This window comes from Scyliorhinus torazame, chromosome 30 (assembly GCF_047496885.1).
Source record: "Scyliorhinus torazame isolate Kashiwa2021f chromosome 30, sScyTor2.1, whole genome shotgun sequence".
NCBI classification, from domain to species: Eukaryota; Metazoa; Chordata; class Chondrichthyes; order Carcharhiniformes; family Scyliorhinidae; genus Scyliorhinus; species Scyliorhinus torazame.
In genome coordinates, this window is record NC_092736.1 from 10,896,993 (window position 1) to 10,918,848 (window position 21,856).

Sequence of the window (21,856 nt, forward strand, 5' to 3'; positions counted from 1 at the left end):
TGTTCCCATTAGCTGGTGGCATAAGAAGGACTAATTTAAAGTTTTGGACAATAGATTGGGGGTGTAATGACTTTGTTGTCTATGATTTTGGTGGAAATGGAAAGGCTGAGAGAAGTATATTCATTAGTAACTTTTGAAAGTAAACTGGATGTACATTTGGAAATGAGGGGGAAATCCAGATTGTGGAAAGTGGGACTAAAGGAATGGTTCTTGCAAAGGGCCAGGCCAGGCAGAATGGGCCGAGTAGCCGCCTCCTGGGCCAGGTGGGTGAGTGAGAGGGTTTGATGAGTCCTCCCAGGCTCTAAGGGGCGCTCTCAGGTTCACAGCCCCGCCCTTCCTCTTGGCGCGCCCCGCGCCTCGTCGGCAGCACGATGGTGACAGCGGCGGCGGAGGTCACAATGTGCAGCCGGGGCCCGAGCGGGGGAACCGGGACCGAGAACCGGGCCGGGGGCACCGAGGAGCGGGGGGGACGGGCCGGGGAGTGGGCGCCGAGAGGGGGAGCCGGTAACCGGGCCGGGGGACCGAGCGGGCCGGGGGCCGCCGCAGGATGAGTTATCAGCCGGTCCCAGACAGCGAGGAAACCTCCCGAGCGGAACACCCCAGCGAGGAGCAGAGCAGCAGCCCGGCCCGCAGAGAGCTCCAGACCGGTAAATACCGGGGGGGGGGGGTGGAAGGAGAGAGGGTGATTGGGGGGGGGGGTGGAAGGAGAGAGGGTGATTGGGGGGGGTGGAAGGAGAGAGGGTGATTGGGGGGGGGGGGTGGAAGGAGAGAGGGTGATGGGGGGGCGGAGGAGTGGAAGGAGAGAGGGTGATTGGGGGGGGGAGGAGTGGAAGGAGAGAGGGTGATTGGGGGGGGGGGTGGAAGGAGAGAGGGTGATTGGGGGGGGGGGGTGGAAGGAGAGAGGGTGATGGGGGGGGGGGGGAGGAGTGGAAGGAGAGAGGGTGATTGGGGGGGGGGGTGGAAGGAGAGAGGGTGATGGGGGGGGGGGGAGGAGTGGAAGGAGAGAGGGTGATTGGGGGGGGGGAGGAGTGGAAGGAGAGAGGGTGATTGGGGGGGGGAGGAGTGGAAGGAGAGAGGGTGATTGGGGGGGGGAGGAGTGGAAGGAGAGAGGGTGATTGGGGGGGGGGGAGGAGTGGAAGGAGAGAGGGTGATGGGGGGGGGAGGAGTGGAAGGAGAGAGGGTGATGGGGGGGGGGGGAGGAGTGGAAGGAGAGAGGGTGATGGGGGGGGGGGAGTGGAAGGAGAGAGGGTGATGGGGGGGGGAGGAGTGGAAGGAGAGAGGGTGATGGGGGGGGGGAGAGAGGGTGATGGGGGGGGGAGGAGTGGAAGGAGAGAGGGTGATGGGGGGGGGGAGGAGTGGAAGGAGAGAGGGTGATGGGGGGGGGAGGAGTGGAAGGAGAGAGGGTGATGGGGGGGGGGAGGAGTGGAAGGAGAGAGGGTGATGGGGGGGGGGAGGAGTGGAAGGAGAGAGGGTGATGGGGGGGGGAGGAGTGGAAGGAGAGAGGGTGATGGGGGGGGAGGAGTGGAAGGAGAGAGGGTGATTGGGGGGGGAGGAGTAGAAGGAGAGAGGGTGACTGGGGGGGGGAGGAGTGGAAGGAGAGAGGGTGATTGGGGGGGGAGGAGTGGAAGGAGAGAGGGTGATGGGGGGGGGGGGAGTGGAAGGAGAGAGGGTGATGGGGGGGGGAGGAGTAGAAGGAGAGAGGGTGATTGGGGGGGGGGAGGAGTGGAAGGAGAGAGGGTGATGGGGGGGGGGGAGGAGTGGAAGGAGAGAGGGTGATGGGGGGGGGGGAGGAGTGGAAGGAGAGAGGGTGATGGGGGGGGGGGAGGAGTGGAAGGAGAGAGGGTGATGGGGGGGGGAGGAGTAGAAGGAGAGAGGGTGATTGGGGGGGGGAGGAGTGGAAGGAGAGAGGGTGATGGGGGGGGGGGAGGAGTGGAAGGAGAGAGGGTGATGGGGGGGGGGAGGAGTGGAAGGAGAGAGGGTGATGGGGGGGGGGAGGAGTGGAAGGAGAGAGGGTGATGGGGGGGGGAGGAGTGGAAGGAGAGAGGGTGATGGGGGGGGGGAGAGAGGGTGATGGGGGGGGGGGGGAGGAGTGGAAGGAGAGAGGGTGATGGGGGGGGGAGAGAGGGTGATGGGGGGGGGAGGAGTGGAAGGAGAGAGGGTGATGGGGGGGGGGAGGAGTGGAAGGAGAGAGGGTGATGGGGGGGGGAGAGAGGGTGATTGGGGGGTGTGTGGAAGGAGAGAGGGTGATTGGGGGGGGGTGGAAGGAGAGAGGGTGATTGGGGGGGGGTGGAAGGAGAGAGGGTGATGGGGGGGGGGGGTGGAAGGAGAGAGGGTGATGGGGGGGGGGGGTGGAAGGAGAGAGGGTGATGGGGGGGGGGTGGAAGGAGAGAGGGTGATGGGGGGGGGGTGGAAGGAGAGAGGGTGATGGGGGGGGGTGGAAGGAGAGAGGGTGATGGGGGGGGGGCTGGAAGGAGAGAGGGTGATGGGGGGGGGTGGAAGGAGAGAGGGTGATGGGGGGGGGTGGAAGGCGAGAGGGTGATGGGGGGGGTGGTGGAAGGAGAGAGGGTGATGGGGGTGTGGAAGGAGAGAGGGTGATGGGGGGGGTGGTGGAAGGAGAGAGGGTGATGGGGGGGGGGTGGAAGGAGAGAGGGTGATGGGGGGGGGGTGGAAGGAGAGAGGGTGATGGGGGGGGATGGAAGGAGAGAGGGTGATGGGGGGGGGGTGGAAGGAGAGAGGGTGATTGGGGGGGGGGGTGGAAGGAGAGAGGGCGATTGGGGGGGGGAGGAGAGAGGGTGATGGGGGGGGGTGGAGAGAGGGTGATGGGGGGGGAAGGAGAGAGGGTGATGGGGGGGGAAGGAGAGAGGGTGATGGGGGGGGGGAAGGAGAGAGGGTGATGGGGGGGGGGGGAAGGAGAGAGGGTGATGGGGGGGGGGTGGAAGGAGAGAGGGTGATGGGGGGGGGAAGGAGAGAGGGTGATGGGGGGGAAGGAGAGAGGGTGATGGGGGGGAAAGGAGGGAGGGTGATGGGGGGGGAAGGAGGGAGGGTGATGGGGGGTGGAAGGAGAGAGGGTGATGGGGGGGGGGAAGGAGAGAGGGTGATGGGGGGGGGGGAAAGGAGGGAGGGTGATAGGGGGGGGAAGGAGGGAGGGTGATGGGGGGGAAGGAGGGAGGGTGATGGGGGGTGGAAGGAGAGAGGGTGATGGGGGGGGGGGAAGGAGAGAGGGTGATGGGGGGGGGGAAGGAGAGAGGGTGATGGGGGGGGGAAAGGAGGGAGGGTGATGGGGGGGGGGGGAAAGGAGGGAGGGTGATGGGGGGGAGGGAGGGTGATGGGGGGGAGGGAGGGTGATGGGGGGGAGGAAGGAGGGAGGGTGATGGGGCGGGGAAGGAGGGAGGGTGATATGGGGGGGAGGAGGGAGGGTGATGGGGGGAAGGTGGGAGGGTGATGGGGGGAAGGAGGGAGGGTGATGGGGGGGGAAGGAGGGAGGGTGATGGGGGGGGGAAGGAGGGAGGGTGATGGGGGGGGAAGGAGGGAGGGTGATGGGGGGGGAAGGAGGGAGGGTGATGGGGGGGGAAGGAGGGAGGGTGATGGGGGGGGAAGGAGGGAGGGTGATGGGGGGGGGAGGAGGGAGGGTGATGGGGGGAAGGAGGGAGGGTGATGGGGGGAAGGAGGGAGGGTGATGGGGGGAAGGAAGGAGGGTGATGGGGGGAAGGAAGGAGGGTGATGGGGGGAAGGAAGGAGGGTGATGGGGGGAAGGAAGGAGGGTGATGTGGAGAAGGGAGGGAGGGAGTTGGAAGGAGGGAGGGTGATGGGGGAAGGAGGGAGGGTGATGGGGGGGGGAGGAGGGAGGGCGATTGGGGGGGGAAGGAGGGGGGGTAATTGGGGGGGAAGGAGGGAGGGTGATTGAGGGGGGTGAAGGAGAGAGGATGATCGGGGGGGGGGAGGACAGAGGGTGATGGGGGGGGAAGGAGGGAGGGTGATGGGGGGGGGGAGGAGAGAGGGTGATCGGGGGGGGGAGGACAGAGGGTGATGGGGGGGGGAAGGAGGGAGGGTGATGTGGGGGGGAAGGAGGGAGGGTGATGGGGGGGAGGAGGGAGGGTGATTGGGGGGGGAAGGAGGGAGGGTGATTGGGGGGGGGGAAAGGAGGGAGGGTGATGGGGGGGGGAAGAGGGAGGGTGATGGGGGGAGAAGGGAGGGATGGTGATGGGTGAGGGAGAAGGGAGGGAGGTTGGTATGGAGGGGGTGGGGGGTGATGGGGAGGAGGGAGGGAGGGTGATGGGGGGGGGGGGGATGAGAGAGGGTGATGGGGGGAAGGAGGGAGGGTGATGGGGAGGGGAGGGAGGGTGATGGGGGGGGGAAGAAGGGAGGGAGGGTGATTGGGGGGGGGAGAAGGGAGGGAGGGTGATGGGGGGGAGAAAGGAGGGAGGGTGATGGGGGGGAGGGGGATGGTGGGGGATAGAAGGGAGGGTGATCGGGGAGGAGGAGGGAGGGAGGGTGATGGGGGGGGGCGAGGGGGGAGTTGGGGGAGGGGGATGGTGGGGAAGGAGGGAGGGTGATCGAGGGGGGAGGGAAGGGAGGGAGGGTGATCGGGAGGGAGGGTGATGGGGGAGAGGAGGGAGGGAGGGTGATGGGGGGGGGGAGAAGGGAGGGAGGGTGATTGGGGGGGGGAAGGAGGGAGGGTGATTGGGGGGGTGGAAGGAGGGAGGGTGATGGGGGAGAAGGGAGGGAGGGTGATGGGGGAGAAGGGAGGGAGGGTGATGGGGGGGGGGAGAAGGGAGGGAGGGTGATTGGGGGGGGGTGGGAGAAGGGAGGGAGGGTGATGGGGGGGGAGAAGGGAGGGAGGGTGATGGGGGAGGGAGAAGGGAGGGAGGGTGATGGGGGGGAGATGGGTGGGAGGGTGGTGGGGGAGAAGGGAGGGAGGGTGATGGGGGTAGGAGAACGGAGGGAGTGTGATTGGAGGAGAGGGGAGGGAGGGTGATGGGGGGGGGGGGGAGGGAGGGTTATGGGGGAGAAGGGAGGGTGATTGATGGCAGAAGGGAGGGTGATTGATTGGTGGGGGGAAGGGAGGGTGATTGATGGCAGATGGGAGGGTGTCAGGGCTGATGGGGGGGGAAGGGGGGTGATTGGGGGGGAAGGGAGGGTGTCAGGGGTGATGGGGGGTGGGGGAAGGGAAACCCGCAGTTTGCAATCTGAGAGTCCAGTGTTAAAGGAGAGGGGGAGTGTTTGGTGGGTCTGGTAACTGCAGAGCAATGACTAGAATATTCCTCATTTAATAATGAAGTGATAATGCATTGTTTGTCATATGTAAGAATTTATTATAAATATGAATCATTTCCCGTAACTAAGATGGTTTAAAAACTGTTTTTATAACTTTTCGATACGTTGACTAGCTTTATAAAATTAAACGTCTGAACTGTTAACCAACAAGAGTTGGTGCTTTAAAGAGTGAGGTAAAATGGGCCCCTAATTTTAATCCACCAAAGTTATTTCTCATTCACCTTGAACGGATCATGTCTGGAATGTGTGCAATCGGCTCCCCAGGTCTCCTATTGCAAGCAAGTACTCTGCCTGGGACATGACATCTTCATCTAATTTTTGTTTTACTCAGATCCAGAATAGGTCAGAGAAAGAACCAAACCACTTCTGTGTCATTTACTGAGATTGTTTCTATCTGAGAGTGTAAGATGCCGAAATTTGTCGTGGTTTATGAAGTTGAAATGAGTCATTGCCGTTCTTGATGGGTATCACTTGACTTTTACACCTGAGCCACATCACACACACCGATTCATGTGATCTTGTTTTTGCTTTCAGTCATAGCTACCATTGCCTAAAATTCCGCTCGGATTATTTACCTGCCTCTGTTGTTACTCTGGAGAAAGTTGATTTGTTCATTGCAAGGCGAGCTTAGTTCTGGTGGAAAAGAAAAGTTGTCAAGTAGATTTCTCCAGTGCACAATATAAGAATCAACAGTAAAGTCAAAGAGCCAGCATATTTATGATGGGCTGAACGGTCCCTTTCTCTGTGCTGTATCACTGTATGAAGACACAATTCTAACATGCATTACAAGCTCTTGGGTAGAACCTGCAGCACAGAAATAGGCCTTTGGCCCCCCCCACGCTAGTATTTTTGCTGCACATCAACCTCCCACCTCTCTTGTAATCCCATCAACATAACCGTCTATTCCTCTTCTCCATGTATTTGCCTAGCTTTCCCTAGCAAGTTACACACATCTACCACTTTTTGGGTGAAGTCCTCTGATATATTCAAATGTCAGTGGCTTGTCTGAAACATTAACAAAGACCAACACAGCATAGGAACAGGACCTTCAGCCCTCCCAAACCTGTGCCGATCACGTGTCCTATCTAGACCGTATCCTTCTATACCTCATCTGTTCATGTGCCTATCCAGATAAACCTTAAAGGTCGCTAATGTATCTGCCTCAACAATGCATTCCAGGCCACCACTACCCTCTGTGGGGAAAAAACTTCCCTCGCACATCTCCACTGAACCTACCCCGCTCACCTTGAACTTGTGCCCCCTTGTAATTGTTATTTCCGCCTTGGGAAAATGCCTCCAACTATTAACCCTATCTATACCCCTAAAAATGTTATAAACTTCTATCAGATCGCCCCTCCGCCTCCATCTCTCTAGTGAGAACAATCCCAGTTTATTCAATCTCTCTTCATAGCTAACTCATAGCTAACTGACTGTTAATCCATTTACATTAATGCTTGCACTAAAATAGCAGATAGCTACTATCCCACAATTCAATTTCAATGCTGTAGTGGATTTGGCATTTGGCTCTGGTAATAAATGTTAATCAATAACACTCTTGCTTTTATCCCAACAATCTACCTGTGCTTACTGCAAGAATCACATCCTAAAGACAAATCCATGCCTCCATTTGAGCTGAAACATGACATAATAAATAGAGAAAAAAGGAAAGCCTTGCATTTAATAATACCTTTCATGATCATTGAGTAACTTTGCAGCCAATGAAGTATTATAGATGCCTGGCTGGTGATGCAGTAAAGGAAGCCAGTTTGCACATTGAGCTCCCATGAGCGGCAAATAGTCTCATTTTGTATGTTGATTGAGGGGTAAAATTGGCAAAGACACTGGGGTGAACTTTGCCATCTCTTAAAAATAGTGCTGTGGGATCTTTTCCATATACCTGAAAGGAGACTAGACCTTGGTTCAACACCTCACCCACAAATGACAGCTCCAACACCGCAGCGCTTCCACGGTACTGCACTGGAGTGTCAGCCTTGATTTGTGTGCTCAAATCCTGGGGTGAGACTTGAACCCACAGCCTTATGCTTCACAGGCAAGGGTGCTATCTATCGAGCCACAGCTGACACAATATCTTGGGATGGTGTTGGTCCAGTGCAAGCAATGCACCCTTTTACTGCTGGGGTAGACAACAGAAGAAATATATGGTTTATCTAACATACAGATCAGCTTTTTCCCCTAATAGCCACACATCAGCCTTTCACCAACGAAATGTAGCTCAGGCTAAGATGGACTAAGTAATTTATTGCCAAACGTATGATTATAGGGAAGCAATAATAATCAAGTTTTAAACAATCCTCAATTATCGCCATTATTTTAAAACCCCTTTTCTTAAACCAAACATTATATTTTTGTTAGGCATGGTATCAAGGGATACCGAACAAAAGGCAGGAAAGTGACATTGAGGTACAGATCAGCCATGATCTAGGTGAACAAGAACAGACTGAAGGGGCTGAAAGTCCTATGTTAATGAACGAGATAATTCCAGTAATCGGAGTAAGCACCCTAACTTTACAGTCAAGTTCTTCAAACGATGTTTCTGGTCATGATGCAACAGATCACAATTTATGTGTGTTCGAAAACTTTGCAAAAAAAAAAAAAAAAAGATTGCTGTCTCTTTTACTCTGATCGATCAATCTAAATCTGCTCTCCTTATTTAAAAAAATAAATAAATAATTGCCTTTCATCTTTCAGACAATACCCGGGGTTGCCCAGAGTTGATATGCAGCTGGATTCTGATTGGCCTTGTTTCTCTGTTGGTGGTCTTCACTTTTCCAATCACAGGATGGTTTGTTCTAAAGGTATGGAATCCAGAATGCCAAATCTAATCTGTACTTTTTCCGATGGTGGCCCCTTCTGTCGCAGAATTGAAAGTGTAGGAAGCCCTAGGTTACCTGGCAGCGTTGAATTACTTGATCTAATGTGAGCTAAGTTTGGAAAAAAAGTTTAATTAGAGTGCCTGCTCATTCTGGCATATGTGTGTTGACATGAAATAAGAATACCATCAGGTTTGTCTGTGGTACTGGAATCCTCATTATAGCAGAGAAGTGTTGTTTTAAAGTAAAATTGGAAAATAACAAATGTGATATCGCCTTGTATCTCTCCCCATACAGCAAATAATTAGTAACTCTAATAGAATATTATCAAGGGGAATTGAATACAAGAGTGAGAAAGTTGTGCTTCAGTTATACAGGGCATTGGTGAGACAACTGTACTATGTGCGGTACTGGTCACTTTATTTAAGGAAGGATAAAAAAACGTTGGAAGCAGTTCAGAGGAGATTTACGAGACTAATACCTGTAATGGGTGGGTGGTCTTATGAGTCAAGGTTGGCCAGGCTAGGCTTCTATCCACTGGAGTTCAGAAAACGCTTGATTGAAACATATAAGATTCTGAGAGGACCTGACAAAGGGAATGTGGAAAGGATGTTTCTTCGTGTGGGGGAAATCTAGAAAGAGAGGTCAGTGTTTAAAAATAAGGGTGGCTCATTTAAGACCGAGATTAGAATGCTGGTTAGCACTGTTGCCTCCCATTGCCAGGGGTCCAGGTTCAATTCTGGCCTTGGGTGACTGACTGTGTGGAGTTTTCACTTGCGCTAAGTGTCTGCGTGGGTTTCCTCCCACAGTTAAAAGATGTGCAGGTTGGGTGGCTTGGCTGTGAACAGTACGTCAGGTTGCAGGAATAGAGTGGGCCTAGGTAGGGTGCTCTTTCAGAGGATCAGTGCAGACTCGATGGGCCGAATGGCCCCCTTGTGCACTGTAGGTATTGTGTGGATCTTATTGAATCACAGAGTAAGCTTGAAGAGTTGAGTGGCACACTCCTCCTTATTCATACTTTTATATTTATGCAAACACAGTGTAATGGGAGCAGTAATGTTGCACACAGTAAGGTCCCACAAACAAGAACCAAACTGAGACCAGAAAACATTGTTAATTGAGGGAGGAATATTAGCCAAGCCTCCAATGGAACTCCCCACTCTTCATCAGTGATATGGGATCGTTTAACTTTGACCACAACCATTGAGTTAGGAAAGAAGAGCCTTAGCTTAACGTGTTATCTGAATAACTATGCAGCACTTGCTCAGTGCTGCAACTGGAGGGTCAGCCTACAATGTGCGTTCGAGTGCTGGAATGAGGCCTGAATCAGAATATGGCGACTGGAAGATCACTGAGCGAAACTAACACTCAAAAGGTTGGGAGGGCTAATCTTCCTGCATTTGCTGCTTCCAGCCCGCCTGCCCTCCGGACAGTTTCCCTGTCCTCCAATATCCCACCCAGCCATGTTTTCAGGAACTTGAACAACGGCAGGATCTCTGGCGGCTGTTTTCACGACATTAGTTTACAGCGATTTTTGTTGTCATCGATGCATCAAAATCCTGCTTTGATACTCCCAATGACTCATACTGGTGTTTTGAGGATTGCATCCTATGGCACTGCCCCGTTTTCCTGCGGTAAATAACAAGCTGCTCACCTGGGCTGCAGCTGAGGAGCAGCTTAGGCTGAGCCTTTGAGTGCTGAGGCTTTGTGCTGTGGGATGGAGGGGACTTGTGCTCACTAACACTCATTGTTTCTGTTTACAACTGCAGTCGGTGCCGAAGTACGAGCGATTTGTCGTGTTCCGCTTAGGAAGGATCATTGGCAGCAAAGGCCCTGGAATGATCCTCTTGTTGCCTTTTGTTGACCAGTGGCAGAAGGTTGACCTCCGAAGTAAAGCTTTCACCATCACACCGTTTGAGGTACGTGACCTTTTCAGCCCTGATTTCTAGACGGTAAATCTGAGGCATTTAAATTACTGTTGGTGGTCTTCGCAAACCAAATGGCAAAAATTGCTTCTGCCGGGAGGGGGGCCGGGGTCACCAATGATGCTGGAACGAAGCTTCAGGTGATGTCCGAGGCCGCTATTTGTCCTCCGGCAAAGAACAGCAGCTCGAGGAGCTTAAAACGTTCTTCAAAGTGTGGAATTCAGGCCACTGCCCTTGCCTCCAGTGTCTTAAATTGTTTTCCTGTTCCACGTGTGGAAAAGTTCTCCTCTTTATTTTCTGTTTGTTTTCTTGACACTGGATTAACTCGTTGTGGTCCTGGCCTGTGGTGACTTTGCTGCCTTACGCTCTTTTCCTGTTTCTGCTGAGATCTGAATGTCGGTAGGCCCGGGTTTGACCGCCGATGGCATCCCTGGTAAACAGACCAGGAGAATGGCGATCTTGGTGCAGTGCGACATACCTGCGCTAAGTTCGTAATTTGTCAGATGTCCCTAGGCCCAAATATATTAGTGTCCCACCTATGTGCGATATCGAAAGGTGTCTGGCTCCTGTGGCAGTAAAGAAGCAGGCATCAGGGCCTTCTGCGAGTAGAGCTGAAACGTAGACGTACTTTTTGTTTTCTGGAAGGATAATGTGCAGTTAATTATGTGGGAAATGTGAACCCAGTTCAGATCATACAAACAAGTAGCCTAGTGTGCGTTAAACACCCAAACGGCAATCAGATTTAAGGTGTTGTGGCCCCAGTGTACAGCAAAGTCTAAACGCCAGACAGAATCCTGGGGATAACTCCCAATCGCAGTTCATCTTTTTTTTTCCTTTTAACTGCAACGCCCTACTCCACTTTCCCTCCTCTCCTGGCAGCAATGGCTCACTTGCGTGGGAGCACAGTTCCACGGGAGCCTGGAGTGACCAGCACATCTTCCATGGATGGCATTGCTCACAGCAAGTCAGGATATCCTGTTTTAAAGGAGTGGAGCGTTATACCATCTTACCGACCATGTTGAGAATGACAGCGAATGCTGGAAAACCTGTAGGCAGAGATAACAATTAACGTTTAGAGCCTGTCTGACTGTTGGAGTTTTGCTTATTTTAATGTTAAGAATGCCGTCTTTTGCCATTTGATTTGTCCCTTTAAGGTGGTGAGGTTTAGTTTCTTTGAGATTAATTGCAGTTCCTGAGCTCAGTTAATTATTCTTTTTAGATTGGTGACCGCTAGTAAATCCTTCCCACCATCTAAAAACACCACAAGAAAATATCTCGGTTTTTGATGTGCGTGGCCTGGAATTTTGCATTTGAGGCATATTGTGACTCCTGAAGTGCAATAATTGGGTCAAAAGTTTTACTTTTGGGATATTGCCAGAGAATACATTGTTTTCTAAGAAAAGGCACATTATAGAACCCAAAAATCAGCATTATTCTTCTGTTAAACTGTAGGTGGCCTCCACTGTCTAATTGCTGTTAAGTGGTTTAATTTGTTTATTGTCATGTGTACCAAGGTACAGTGAAAAGAACTGTCATGTGTACAGTTCAGCCAGATCATTCCGTACATGAAAAGAAAATACATAACAGGGCAAACATAAAATACACAATGTAAATACATAGACACAGGCATCGGGTGAAGCATACGGGAATGTAGTGCTACTCAGTAGAGAGGATTTAGGGGCAGCACGGTAGCACAAGTGGATAGCACTGTGGCTTCACAGCGCCAGGGTCCCAGGTTCAACTCCCCGCTGGGTCACTGTCTGTGCGGAGTCTGCACGTTCTCCCCGTGTCTGCGTGGGTTTCCTCCGGGTGCTCCGGTTTCCTCCCATAGTCCAAAGACGTACAGGTTAGGTGGATTGGCCATGATAAATTGCCCTTAGTGACCAAAAAGCTTAGATGGGGTTATTGGGTTATGGGAAGTGAGGGCTTAAGTGGGTCGGTGCAGACTCGATGGGCCGAATGGCTGTCTCCTGCACTGTATGTTCTATGTGTGAAGAGATCAGATCAGTCCATAAGAGGGTCGTTTAGGAGTCTGGTAACAGATAAAATTGTGTGAACATAATAACAACAAAAACAGGAGCTGAAGGAGACCACAGAGCCTTTCAAGCCTGCTCCACCATCCAATAAAACCGTCAATCTCAAGTTCACTTTTCTGTCCAATCCCCATTAAACCCTTGATTATCATAAGAATCCAAAATCAACCTTGAATATACGCTTCTTTTTTAAAATTTTAAATTTAGTGTGCCCAATTCATTTTTTTTCCAATTAAGGGGCAATTTAGCGTGGCCAATCCACCTACCTGCACATCTTTAGGTTGTGGGGGCGAAACCCACCCAAACACGGGGAGAATGTGCAAACTCCACACGGACAGTGACTCAGAGCCGGGATCGAAACTGGGTCCTCGGAGCCATGAGGCAGCAGGGCTAACCCACTGCGCCACTGCTGCCCTCACCTTGAATATACTCAACGATTAAACATCCTCTGAGGTGGAGAATTCCAAACATTCACAAGCCTCCGAAGAATTTCGCCTCATCCCAATCTGAAATGGTCGACCGCTAACCCTGAGACCATGACTCCCCCGTCCTAGACTCTCCAGCCAGGGGGATTGCAGCCTTTCGGCATCTACCCTGTCAGAACGCTCTGAGAATTTTACATGTTTCAGTGTTCAAGTTTCAATGCATTTTGCTGCGAGGCTGAGGACCGGGATGCTGGACAGTGGAATTAAGAAGAGAAGTTAGCTTCCTCTTTCTCTTTTTGGGCTGGTGCAGACAGGATGGGTCGAATGGCGATGTTCTGCACCCACCACAATATTTCTATAGTAGTCGCCTCTCATTCTCCTAAATTCCAGAGATTGTGGGCCCATTCTATTCAACCTGTGGCTGAGTTTGTCCAGAGATCAATTAAAACACTGCGAGTTCCTTGATTTCCTGATACCTCTCTTTCAATTGTCCCAGGTTCGATCCCAGCGCTGGGTCACTGCCCGTGTGGAGTTTGCACATTCTGCCTGTGTTTGCGTGGGTTTCGCCCCCACAACCCAAAGATGTGCAGGCGAGGTGGATTGGCCACGCTAAATTGCCCCTCAATTGGAAAAAATGAATTGGGTACTCTAAATCTCTTTCAATTGTGACATGGAATGTTGAGTGTACCATTTGAAGTGTAGCAGAGATGTGTACCGGGATAAAATTGTGTACCAGGTGCACCTTTTTTGAATAATCGATATATTTGAAGTATGGGATTCTATTATTTTTTTCTTGTCACTCCCATTATTAAGAAACACAATCGTCTAATGTCACAGTACAGCTCAGTCTTACAACAGGTTAAAGTCCAACAGATTTTTTTTGAATCACTAGCTTTCGGAGCACTGCTCAGGTGAGGAAGGAGCAGTGCTCCGAAAGCTAGTGATTCGAAACAAACCTGTTGGACTTTAACTTGGTGTTGTAAGACTTCTTACTGTGCCCACCCCAGTCCAACACCGGCATCTCCACATCACAGTACAGCTCGGGGAAGGAAGAGTAAACTTTTATTTCTTTCACACAGGCACTAAGTAGAGATGGAGCTGTGATCGTTATGGGTGCAGAGGTCCACCACCACATCTGGAATCCAGTCCTCTCTGTGGCAGCAGTGGGGGATATCGACAGCGCCACGTCATTCACTACCCAGAAAACAATGGTACTCATGCTGCATAAGAGATCGCTGGCGAAACTCCAGGAAGACAAGAGTAAAATTGGGGAGCGTCTAGTGGTGAGTATGGTGTCTTTTTTTATTTTGGCTGTTGTGTCAAACACTGATAACGGGGCTGTAAATGTTGCGGCCCATCTGCCTCGCAGCCCATTGTATCACAGCGTCTCCTGCTGTTAGAATTGCACTGCAAAATTGTGACCTCGGTGCCTGCGAAAACAACAGCTGCCAGTGGCGGAGCAATGTAAATCATAGAACATAGAACAGTACAGCACAGTACAGGCCCTTCAGCACACGATGTTGTGCCGACCGTTTATCCTAATCTAAGATCAACCTAACCTACACCTCTTCAATTTACTGCTGTCCATGTGCCTGTCTAAGAGTCGCTTAAATGTCCCTAATGACTCTGACTCCACCACCTCCGCTGGCAGTGCATTCCACACACCCACCACTCTCTGTGTAAAGAACCTACCTCTGACATCTCCCCTATACCTTCCCCCAATCACCTTAAAATTATGTCCCCGCGTGACAGCCATTTCCACCCTGGGGAAAAATCTCTTTTTTTAAAAAAACATTTTATTAAGGTTTTCATAAAATATCAATAACAAAATGAAAAAAGAACCCAACAGGGTTAAGTACAAAACACAGTCTAGAAAAGCAACCCTCCATACCCCCCTCCCCCCTGAACATAAATAATAAATTAACATTAACACCCCGACTTAACACAACAGGTAAACACACCCCCTCAGACCCTTCAGTGTAAATAACAAAAATAATAATAAAGTAAAACCCCCCCCCCCCGGAGTTGCTGCTGCCATTGACCAATGTCTACCGCTCTGCCAGGAAGTCTAAGAGCGGTTGCCACCGCCTAAAGAACCCTTGTACTGACCCTCTCAAGGCAAATTTCACCCTCTCCAATTTAATGAACCCCGCCATATCGCTGATCCAGGATTCCACGCTTGGGGTCCTCGCATCCTTCCACTGAAGAAGAATCCTTCGCCGGGCTACCAGGGACACACAGGCCAGAATACTGGCCTCTTTCGCCTCCTGCACTCCCGGCTCCTCTGCCACCCCAAATATTGCGAGCCCCCAGCCCAGTTTGACCCTGGATCCTACCACCCTCGACACCGTCCTCGCTACGCCCTTCCAAAATTCCTCCAGCGCTGGGCATGCCCAGAACACATGGGTGTGATATGCCGGGCTCCCTGAGCACCTGACACATCTGTCCTCACCCCCAAAAACCTGTCTCATCCTTGTCCCGGTCATGTGTGCCCTGTGCAGCACCTTAAACTGTATGAGGCTGAGCCTCGCGCACGAAGAGTTAGAGTTCACCCTCCCTAGGGCATCTGCCCACGTCCCCTCCTCGATCTCCTCTCCCAACTCCTCCTCCCACTGACCTTTCAACTCCACCACCGAGGCCTCCTCCTCCTCCTGCATCACCTGGTAAGTTTCCGAGATCTCCCCCCCCCCCCCCCCCCGAGAGCACCCTGTCCTGTACTGTGTGTGGCAATAGCCACGGGAATTCCACCACCTGCCGCCTGGCAAACGCCCTTACCTGTAAGTACCTGAAGGTGTTCCCTGAGGGGAGCCCGTACTTCTCCTCCAGCTCACCCAAGCTCGCGAACTTCCCGTCCACAAACAGGTCCCCCAACTTTCGTATCCCTGCCCTGTGCCACCCCAAAAACCCTCCACCTGTTCTCCCTGGGGCGAACCGGTGGTTCTCCCGTATTGGGATCCATGCCGAGGCCCCAAATCCCCCCCCCCCATGCCGCCTCCACTGCCCCCAAACTTTGAGGACAGCCGCCGCCACCGGGTTCGTGGTATACCTCCTTGGCGGGAGCAGCAGCAGCGCCGTTGCCAGCGCCTCCAGACTCGTACCCACACAGGACGCCGTCTCCAGCCCCTTCCATGCAGCCCCCTCCCCCTCCATCACCCACTTGTGCACCATCGTCGCATTGGCGGCCCAGTAGTACCCACAGAGGTTGGGCAGTGCCAGTCCCCCCCCCCCCCCCCATCTCTACTCCGCTCCAGGAACACCCTTCTCACGCTTGGAGTCCCTCGCGCCCACACAAACCCCATTGTACTCCTGTTAACCCGCCTAAAAAAGGCCTTCGGGATAAACACGGGGAGGCACTGGAACAGGAACGAAAACCTTGGGAGCACCGTCATTTTGATTGATGCACCCTACGCCAAGGACAGCGGCAACGCATCCCACCTCTTGAACTCCTCCATTTTCTCCACCAGCCGTGTAAAATTAAGCCTATGAAGGGCCCCCCAGCTCCTGGCCACCTGGACCCCCAAATACCTGAAGCTCCTCTCCGCCCTTTTTAGTGGGAGTTCGCCAATCCCCCTCTCCTGGTCCCCTGGGTGAACCACGAACAGCTTGCTCTTCCCCATGTTGAGCTTGTACCCCGAAAAGTCCCCGAATTCCCTAAGAATCCTCATTGCCTCCGGCATTCCCCCCACCGGGTCCGCCACATACAGCAGCAGGTCGTCCGCATAGAGCAACACCCTATGCTCCTCCCCACCCCGCACCAACCCCCTCCAGTTCCTTGACTCCCTCAGTGCCATAGCCAGGGGTTCAATTGACAGTGCGACGAGCAAGGGGGGCAGGGGACACCCCTGCCTCGTCCCTCGGTGCAGCCGAAAGTATTCGTACCGCCTCCTGTTTGTGGCCACACTCGCCATCGGGACCTCATACAACAGCTAACCCACCTGACAAACCCCTCCCCAACCCCGAACCTCTTCAGCACCTCCCACAGGTATCCCCACTCTACCCCATCGAAGGCTTTCTCAGCGTCCATCGCCACCACTATCTCCGCGCCCCCCCCCCCTCCCTCGCCGGCATCATGATAACGTTCAAAAGCCTCCGCACATTCGCGTTCAACTGCCTCCCCTTCACAAACCCAGTCTGGTCTTCATGGATGATCTGTGGCACACAATCCTCAATCCTCATGGCTAAGACCTTCGCCAGCACCTTGGCATCTACATTTAGCAAGGAAATCGGTCTGTAAGACCCACACTGCAGGGGATCCTTGTCCCGCTTCAGGATCAAGGAGATCAGTGCCCGGGACATCGTCGGGGGCAAAGCCCCCCCCACCCCTCCCTTGCCTCATTAAAGGTCCTGACTAGCAACGGGCCCAACAGGTCCATATGTTTTTTGTAAAATTTGACCGGGAAACCATCCGGCCCCGGTGCCTTCCCCGCCTGCATGCTTCCTATCCCTTTGGTCAGCCCAATCGGGGCCCCCAATCCCACCACCAGTCCCTCCTCCACTCAATTGGGTAGGGTGCTCTTTCCAAGAGCCGGTGCAGACTCGATGGGCCGAATGGCCTCCTTCTGCACTGTAAATTCTATGATAATCTATGATCCCTCCCTCCCGTGGGGGATCTGATCGGTACAATTCCTCGTAAATGTCCCTGAGGACCCCATTGATGCCAACCCCACTCCGCACCACACTCCCTCCCCTGTCCTTAACTCTCCCGAGCTGCGTCCCGCTTCCGAAGCTGATGTGCCAGCATCCGGCTTGCCTTTTTCCCCATACTCGTAAATCGCCCCCTGGGCCTTCCTCCACTGCACCTCCGCCTTTCTGGTGATCACCAGGTCGAATTCGGCCTGGAAGCTGCGCCTCTTCTTCAACAATCCTTCCTCGGATACCTCCTGTCTACCCTCACTATCTCTCTTCCCCCCTCCTCCCCCGCTCCTTGTGGGCCCTATTGAAGATCAGCTCTCCCCTCACCACCGCCTTCAGCGCCTCCCATACCATCCCCACTCGGACCTCCCCGTTGTCGTTGGTCTCCAAGTACCTTTCTATACTTCCTTGGACCTGCTCGCTCACCTCCTCATCCGCCAACAGCCCCACCTCCAAGCGCCACAGCGGGCGCTGGTCCCTCTCCTCCCCCATCTCCAAGTCCACCCAATGCGGGGCGTGGTACGAAATGGCTATTGCCGAATACTCAGTATCCTCTACTCTCGCTATCAGCGCCCTACTCAAAATGAAAAAGTCAATTCGGGAATAAGCCTTATGGACATATGAAAATTCCCTAGCCCCCGGCCTTGCAAATCTCCAAGGGTCCACCCCTCCCATCTGGTCCATAAACCCCCTCAGCCCGCCGCCGGCTTCCGAGCCGTCCTAGACCTGGAGCGATCCAGTGCCGGATCCAGCACCGTGTTAAAGTCTCCCCCCATTATCAGCTCCCCACTTCCAAGTCTGGGATCCGACCCAACATACGCCGCATAAAACCCGTATCGTCCCAATTCGGGGCATACACATTGACCAGTACCACCCTCTCTCCCTACCACTTACCATTACATACCGCCATTATCTGCCACAATGCTCGACGCCTCGAATGACACCTTCTTTCTCACCAAGATCACCACCCCTCGATTTTTGGCATCCAGCCCCGAGTGAAACACCTGACCTACTCACCCTTGCCTCAATCTTACCTGGTCTGCCACCTTCAGGTGCGTCTCCTGGAGCATAACCACATCCGCCTTGAGCCCCTTCAGGTGCGCGAACACGCGGGCCCGCTTAACCGGCCCATTCAGTCCCCTTAAATTCCAGGTTATTAGCTGGATCAGGGGGCTACCCTCCCCCGCCGACTAGCCATGACCCCTCCTCGGCCAGCCACGCGCCCGCACCCCACACCTGGCCGGTTCCCCACAGCGGCATACCCCCGTCTCGACCCCCCCCCCCGTCTCGCTCCCCCTTGACCATAGCAGCTGCAACTCGAACCCGACCCCCCCCCCCCCCCCCCCCCCCCCCCGGGGCTAGGACGCATCCTAGCTGATTTACTCCCCCCATTGCACTTCCGCAAGTCAGCTGACCCCGGCCACTCCCGCCTCTCCTTCGACTCCCCCCATTGTGTGACACACCTTCCTCTCCTGTTCCCCATCCATAGGCTCTCCCCCTCCATTCTAAGCGCGAGAAACAACCCTCGCTTCCCCGGTCCCGCCCCCTCCCGTCTTCAGCGCGGGGAAAAGCCCGCCTACCCGGCCCCGCCACCTCTGGTGCAGCTCCTTGCCCAGGCCCAATCCCCTCACCCCCCCGACCAGGGCCTCCCCCTCCCCGCGGGGCCCCATTTCACCGCCGTCCACCACCCCTGTTCCGTTTACCTACCCCCCTCCAAGAGCCCCCCTCACCAGCACCGCCCGCGGAGGCTCGTTAGCCTTGGGCCTCCTCGCCAGCACTCTATGGGCCCCTTCCAGCTCCAGGGGCCCCTGGAAGGACCCCGCTCCCATCAGCGAGTTCAACATAGTGACCACATAGGCCCCCACGTCCGGCCCCTCCAGATTCTTCCGCCTCAACCGATTCTTCCATCTCCTCGAACCGCTCCTGCCATTTCTTGTGGAGCGCCTCGTGCGCCTCCACCTTTACCGCCAGGCCTAAGATCTCGTCCTCGTTGTCGGAGATCTTTTGTCGAGCCTCGCGGATCGCCACCCCCTGGGCCTTCTGTGTCTCCAGCAGCTTATCAATAGAAGCCTTCATCGGCTCTAGCTGGTCCGCTTTAATCTCTCTGAGGCAGCGCTGGATACCCTCCTGTTGCTCCTGCGCCCACTGCATCCACGCTGCCTGGTCTCTGCCCGCCGCCATTTTGTTCTTCTTCCCTCCCTTCTTCGGGTCCACCACCACCTTTTTAGTCACCCCGCTCCTAGTAGAAGCCATATACTATCGGGGAGCTGTTATCTCCTTACCACACCGAGAAACGTCGAAAACGTTCCGTTGGGGGCCCTGAAACGAGCCCAACCGTCCATTTTTGCGGGAGCCGCCGAATGTGCGACTTAGCTCCGCATAGCCGCAACCGGAAGTCCTGGGAAAAAGTCTCTTGCTATCCACCCTATCCATGCCTCTCATCACCTTGCACACCTCTATCAAGTCACCTCTCTGCCTTCCTCGCTCCAGTGAGAAAAGCCCTAGCTCCCTCAACCTTTCTTCACAAGACATGCCCTCCAGTCCAGGCATCATCCTGGTAAATCTCCTCTGTACCCTCTCCAAAGCATCCACATCCTTACTATAATGAGGCGACCAGAACTGGACACAATATTCCAAATGTGGTCTAACGGGTTTTATAAAGCTACAGCAAAACCTTGCGGTTCTTAAACTCAATCCCCCTGTTAATGAAAGCCAACACACCATACGCCTTCTTAACAACCCTATCAACCTGGGTGGCCACTTTAAGGGATCCGTGTACGTGGACCCCAAGATCCTTCTGTTCCTGCACACTTCCAAGAACCCTGCCTTTAACCCTGTATTCAGCATTCAAATTCGACCTTCCAAAATGAATCACTTCACATTCATCGAGGCTGAATTCCATCTGCCACTTCTCAGTCCAGCTCTGCATCCAGTCCTGTTGTAACCTGCAACAACCTCAACACTATCTACAACCCCCCCAACCTTTGTGTCATCGGCAAACTTACTAACCCACCCTTCCACTTCCTCATCCAAGTCATTTATAAAAACCACAAAGAGCAGAGGTCCCAGAACAGATCCTTGTGGGACACCACTGGTCACCAACCTCCAGGCGGAATACTTTCTATCCACTACCACTCGCTGTCTTCTTTTGGCCAGCTAATTCTGTATCCAGACAGCCAAATTTCCCTGTATCCCATGCCCGCTAACTTTCTGAATGAGCCTACCATGGGGAACCTTATCAAATGCCTTACTGAAATCCATATACACCACATCCACTGCCCACCTTCATCAATGTGTCTCGTCACATCCTCAAAGAATTCAGTGAAGCTTGTGAGGCATGACCTGTCCCTCACAAAGCCATGCTGACTACCTTTAATCAAACTATGTTTTTCGAAATAATCCTTTCCAATATTTTGCTCACCACAGACTTAAGACTGATGGGTCTGTAATTCCCAGGGATTTCCCTATTCCCTTTCTTGAATAGGGGAACAACATTCACCTTCCTCCAATCATCCGGTACTAGAGTGAGGACGCAAAGATCCTCGCCAATGTCGCAGAAATCTCCTCCCTCGCTTCCCATAGTAACCTTGGGTATATCCCGTCAGGCCCAGGGGACTTATCTATCCTGATGCTTTTCAACATTTCCAGCAAATCCTCCTTCTTAATATCAGCCTGTTCGAGTCTATTAACCTGGTTCACACTGTTCTCATGAGCAACAAGGTCCCTCTCTCTAGTGAATACTGAAGCAAAATATTCATTTGGGGCCTCCCCCATCTCCTCAGACTCTAGGCACCAGTTCCCTCCACTATCCCTGATCGGCCCTACTCTCACTCTGATCATCCTCTTATTTCTCACGTAAGTGAACGCCTTGGGGTTTTCCCTAATCCTTCCCGCCAGGGCTTTTTCATGCCCCCTTCTAGCTCCCCTCAATACATTTTTGAATTCCTTCCTGGCTACCTTGTAACCCTCTCGAGCCAAGTCAGATCCTTGCTTCCTCAGCCTTGGGTAAGCTTCCTTCTTTCTCTTGACCAGAAGCTCCACTTCTCCTGTCATCCAAGGCTCCTTCACCTTACCATTCCTTCCTCGTCTCAGTGGGACAAAACTATCCAGCACTCGCAGCAAGTGCTCCTTAAACAACCCCCACATTACTGCTGTGCACTTCCCCAAGAACAATTGTTCCCACTTTATGCTCCTCAGCTCCTGTCTAATAGCAGTATAATTTCCCCTCCCCTAATTAAATACCTTCCCATACTGTGTGTTCCTATCCCTTTCCATGACTATGGTAAAGATCAAGGAGTTGTGGTCACTGTCACCGAAATACTCTCCCACCGAGCCATCTGACACCTGGCCTGGTTCGTTGACGAGCACCAAGTCCAATATGGCCTCCCCCCTAGTCGGCCTACCTACATATTGAGTCTGGAATCCTTCCTGTACACACCTGACAAAATCTGCTCCATCAAAACCATTTGCACTAAGGAGGTGCTAGTCAATATTAGGGAAGTTGAAGTCACCCATGACCAGCAATCTGCTCGCCTTCTCTCCATATTCATACTGTACACCCTGCGCCTTCCTCCATTGTGCCTCTGCAGTGCCTGTGGTCAGCAAGTCAAATTCCACATGCAGCCTTTGCCTTTCCCTATACAGTCCCTCCTCCGGTGCTTCCGCATACTGTCTGTCCACCCTCAAAAGTTCTTGCAACAACCGCTCCCGTTCCTTACTCTCCTGCTTCCCTTTAT

General features: G+C 53.5%; 1 protein-coding gene across 2 annotated transcripts in view; it reads left to right on the forward strand.

Moving 5' to 3' along the window:
* The first annotated feature begins 490 nt into the window (after window positions 1–490).
* The window catches only part of stoml1 (stomatin (EPB72)-like 1), a 31,277-nt gene continuing 9,911 nt past the window's right edge, over window positions 491–21,856 (forward strand). For both annotated transcript variants that reach the window (XM_072492800.1, XM_072492801.1), the window contains exons 1-4: window positions 491–647; window positions 7,984–8,090; window positions 9,875–10,024; window positions 13,568–13,771. In XM_072492800.1, coding sequence (XP_072348901.1) covers window positions 548–647; window positions 7,984–8,090; window positions 9,875–10,024; window positions 13,568–13,771 — 561 coding nt within the window. In that variant the 5' untranslated portion in view covers window positions 491–547. The remainder of the gene's footprint in view (window positions 648–7,983; window positions 8,091–9,874; window positions 10,025–13,567; window positions 13,772–21,856) is intronic.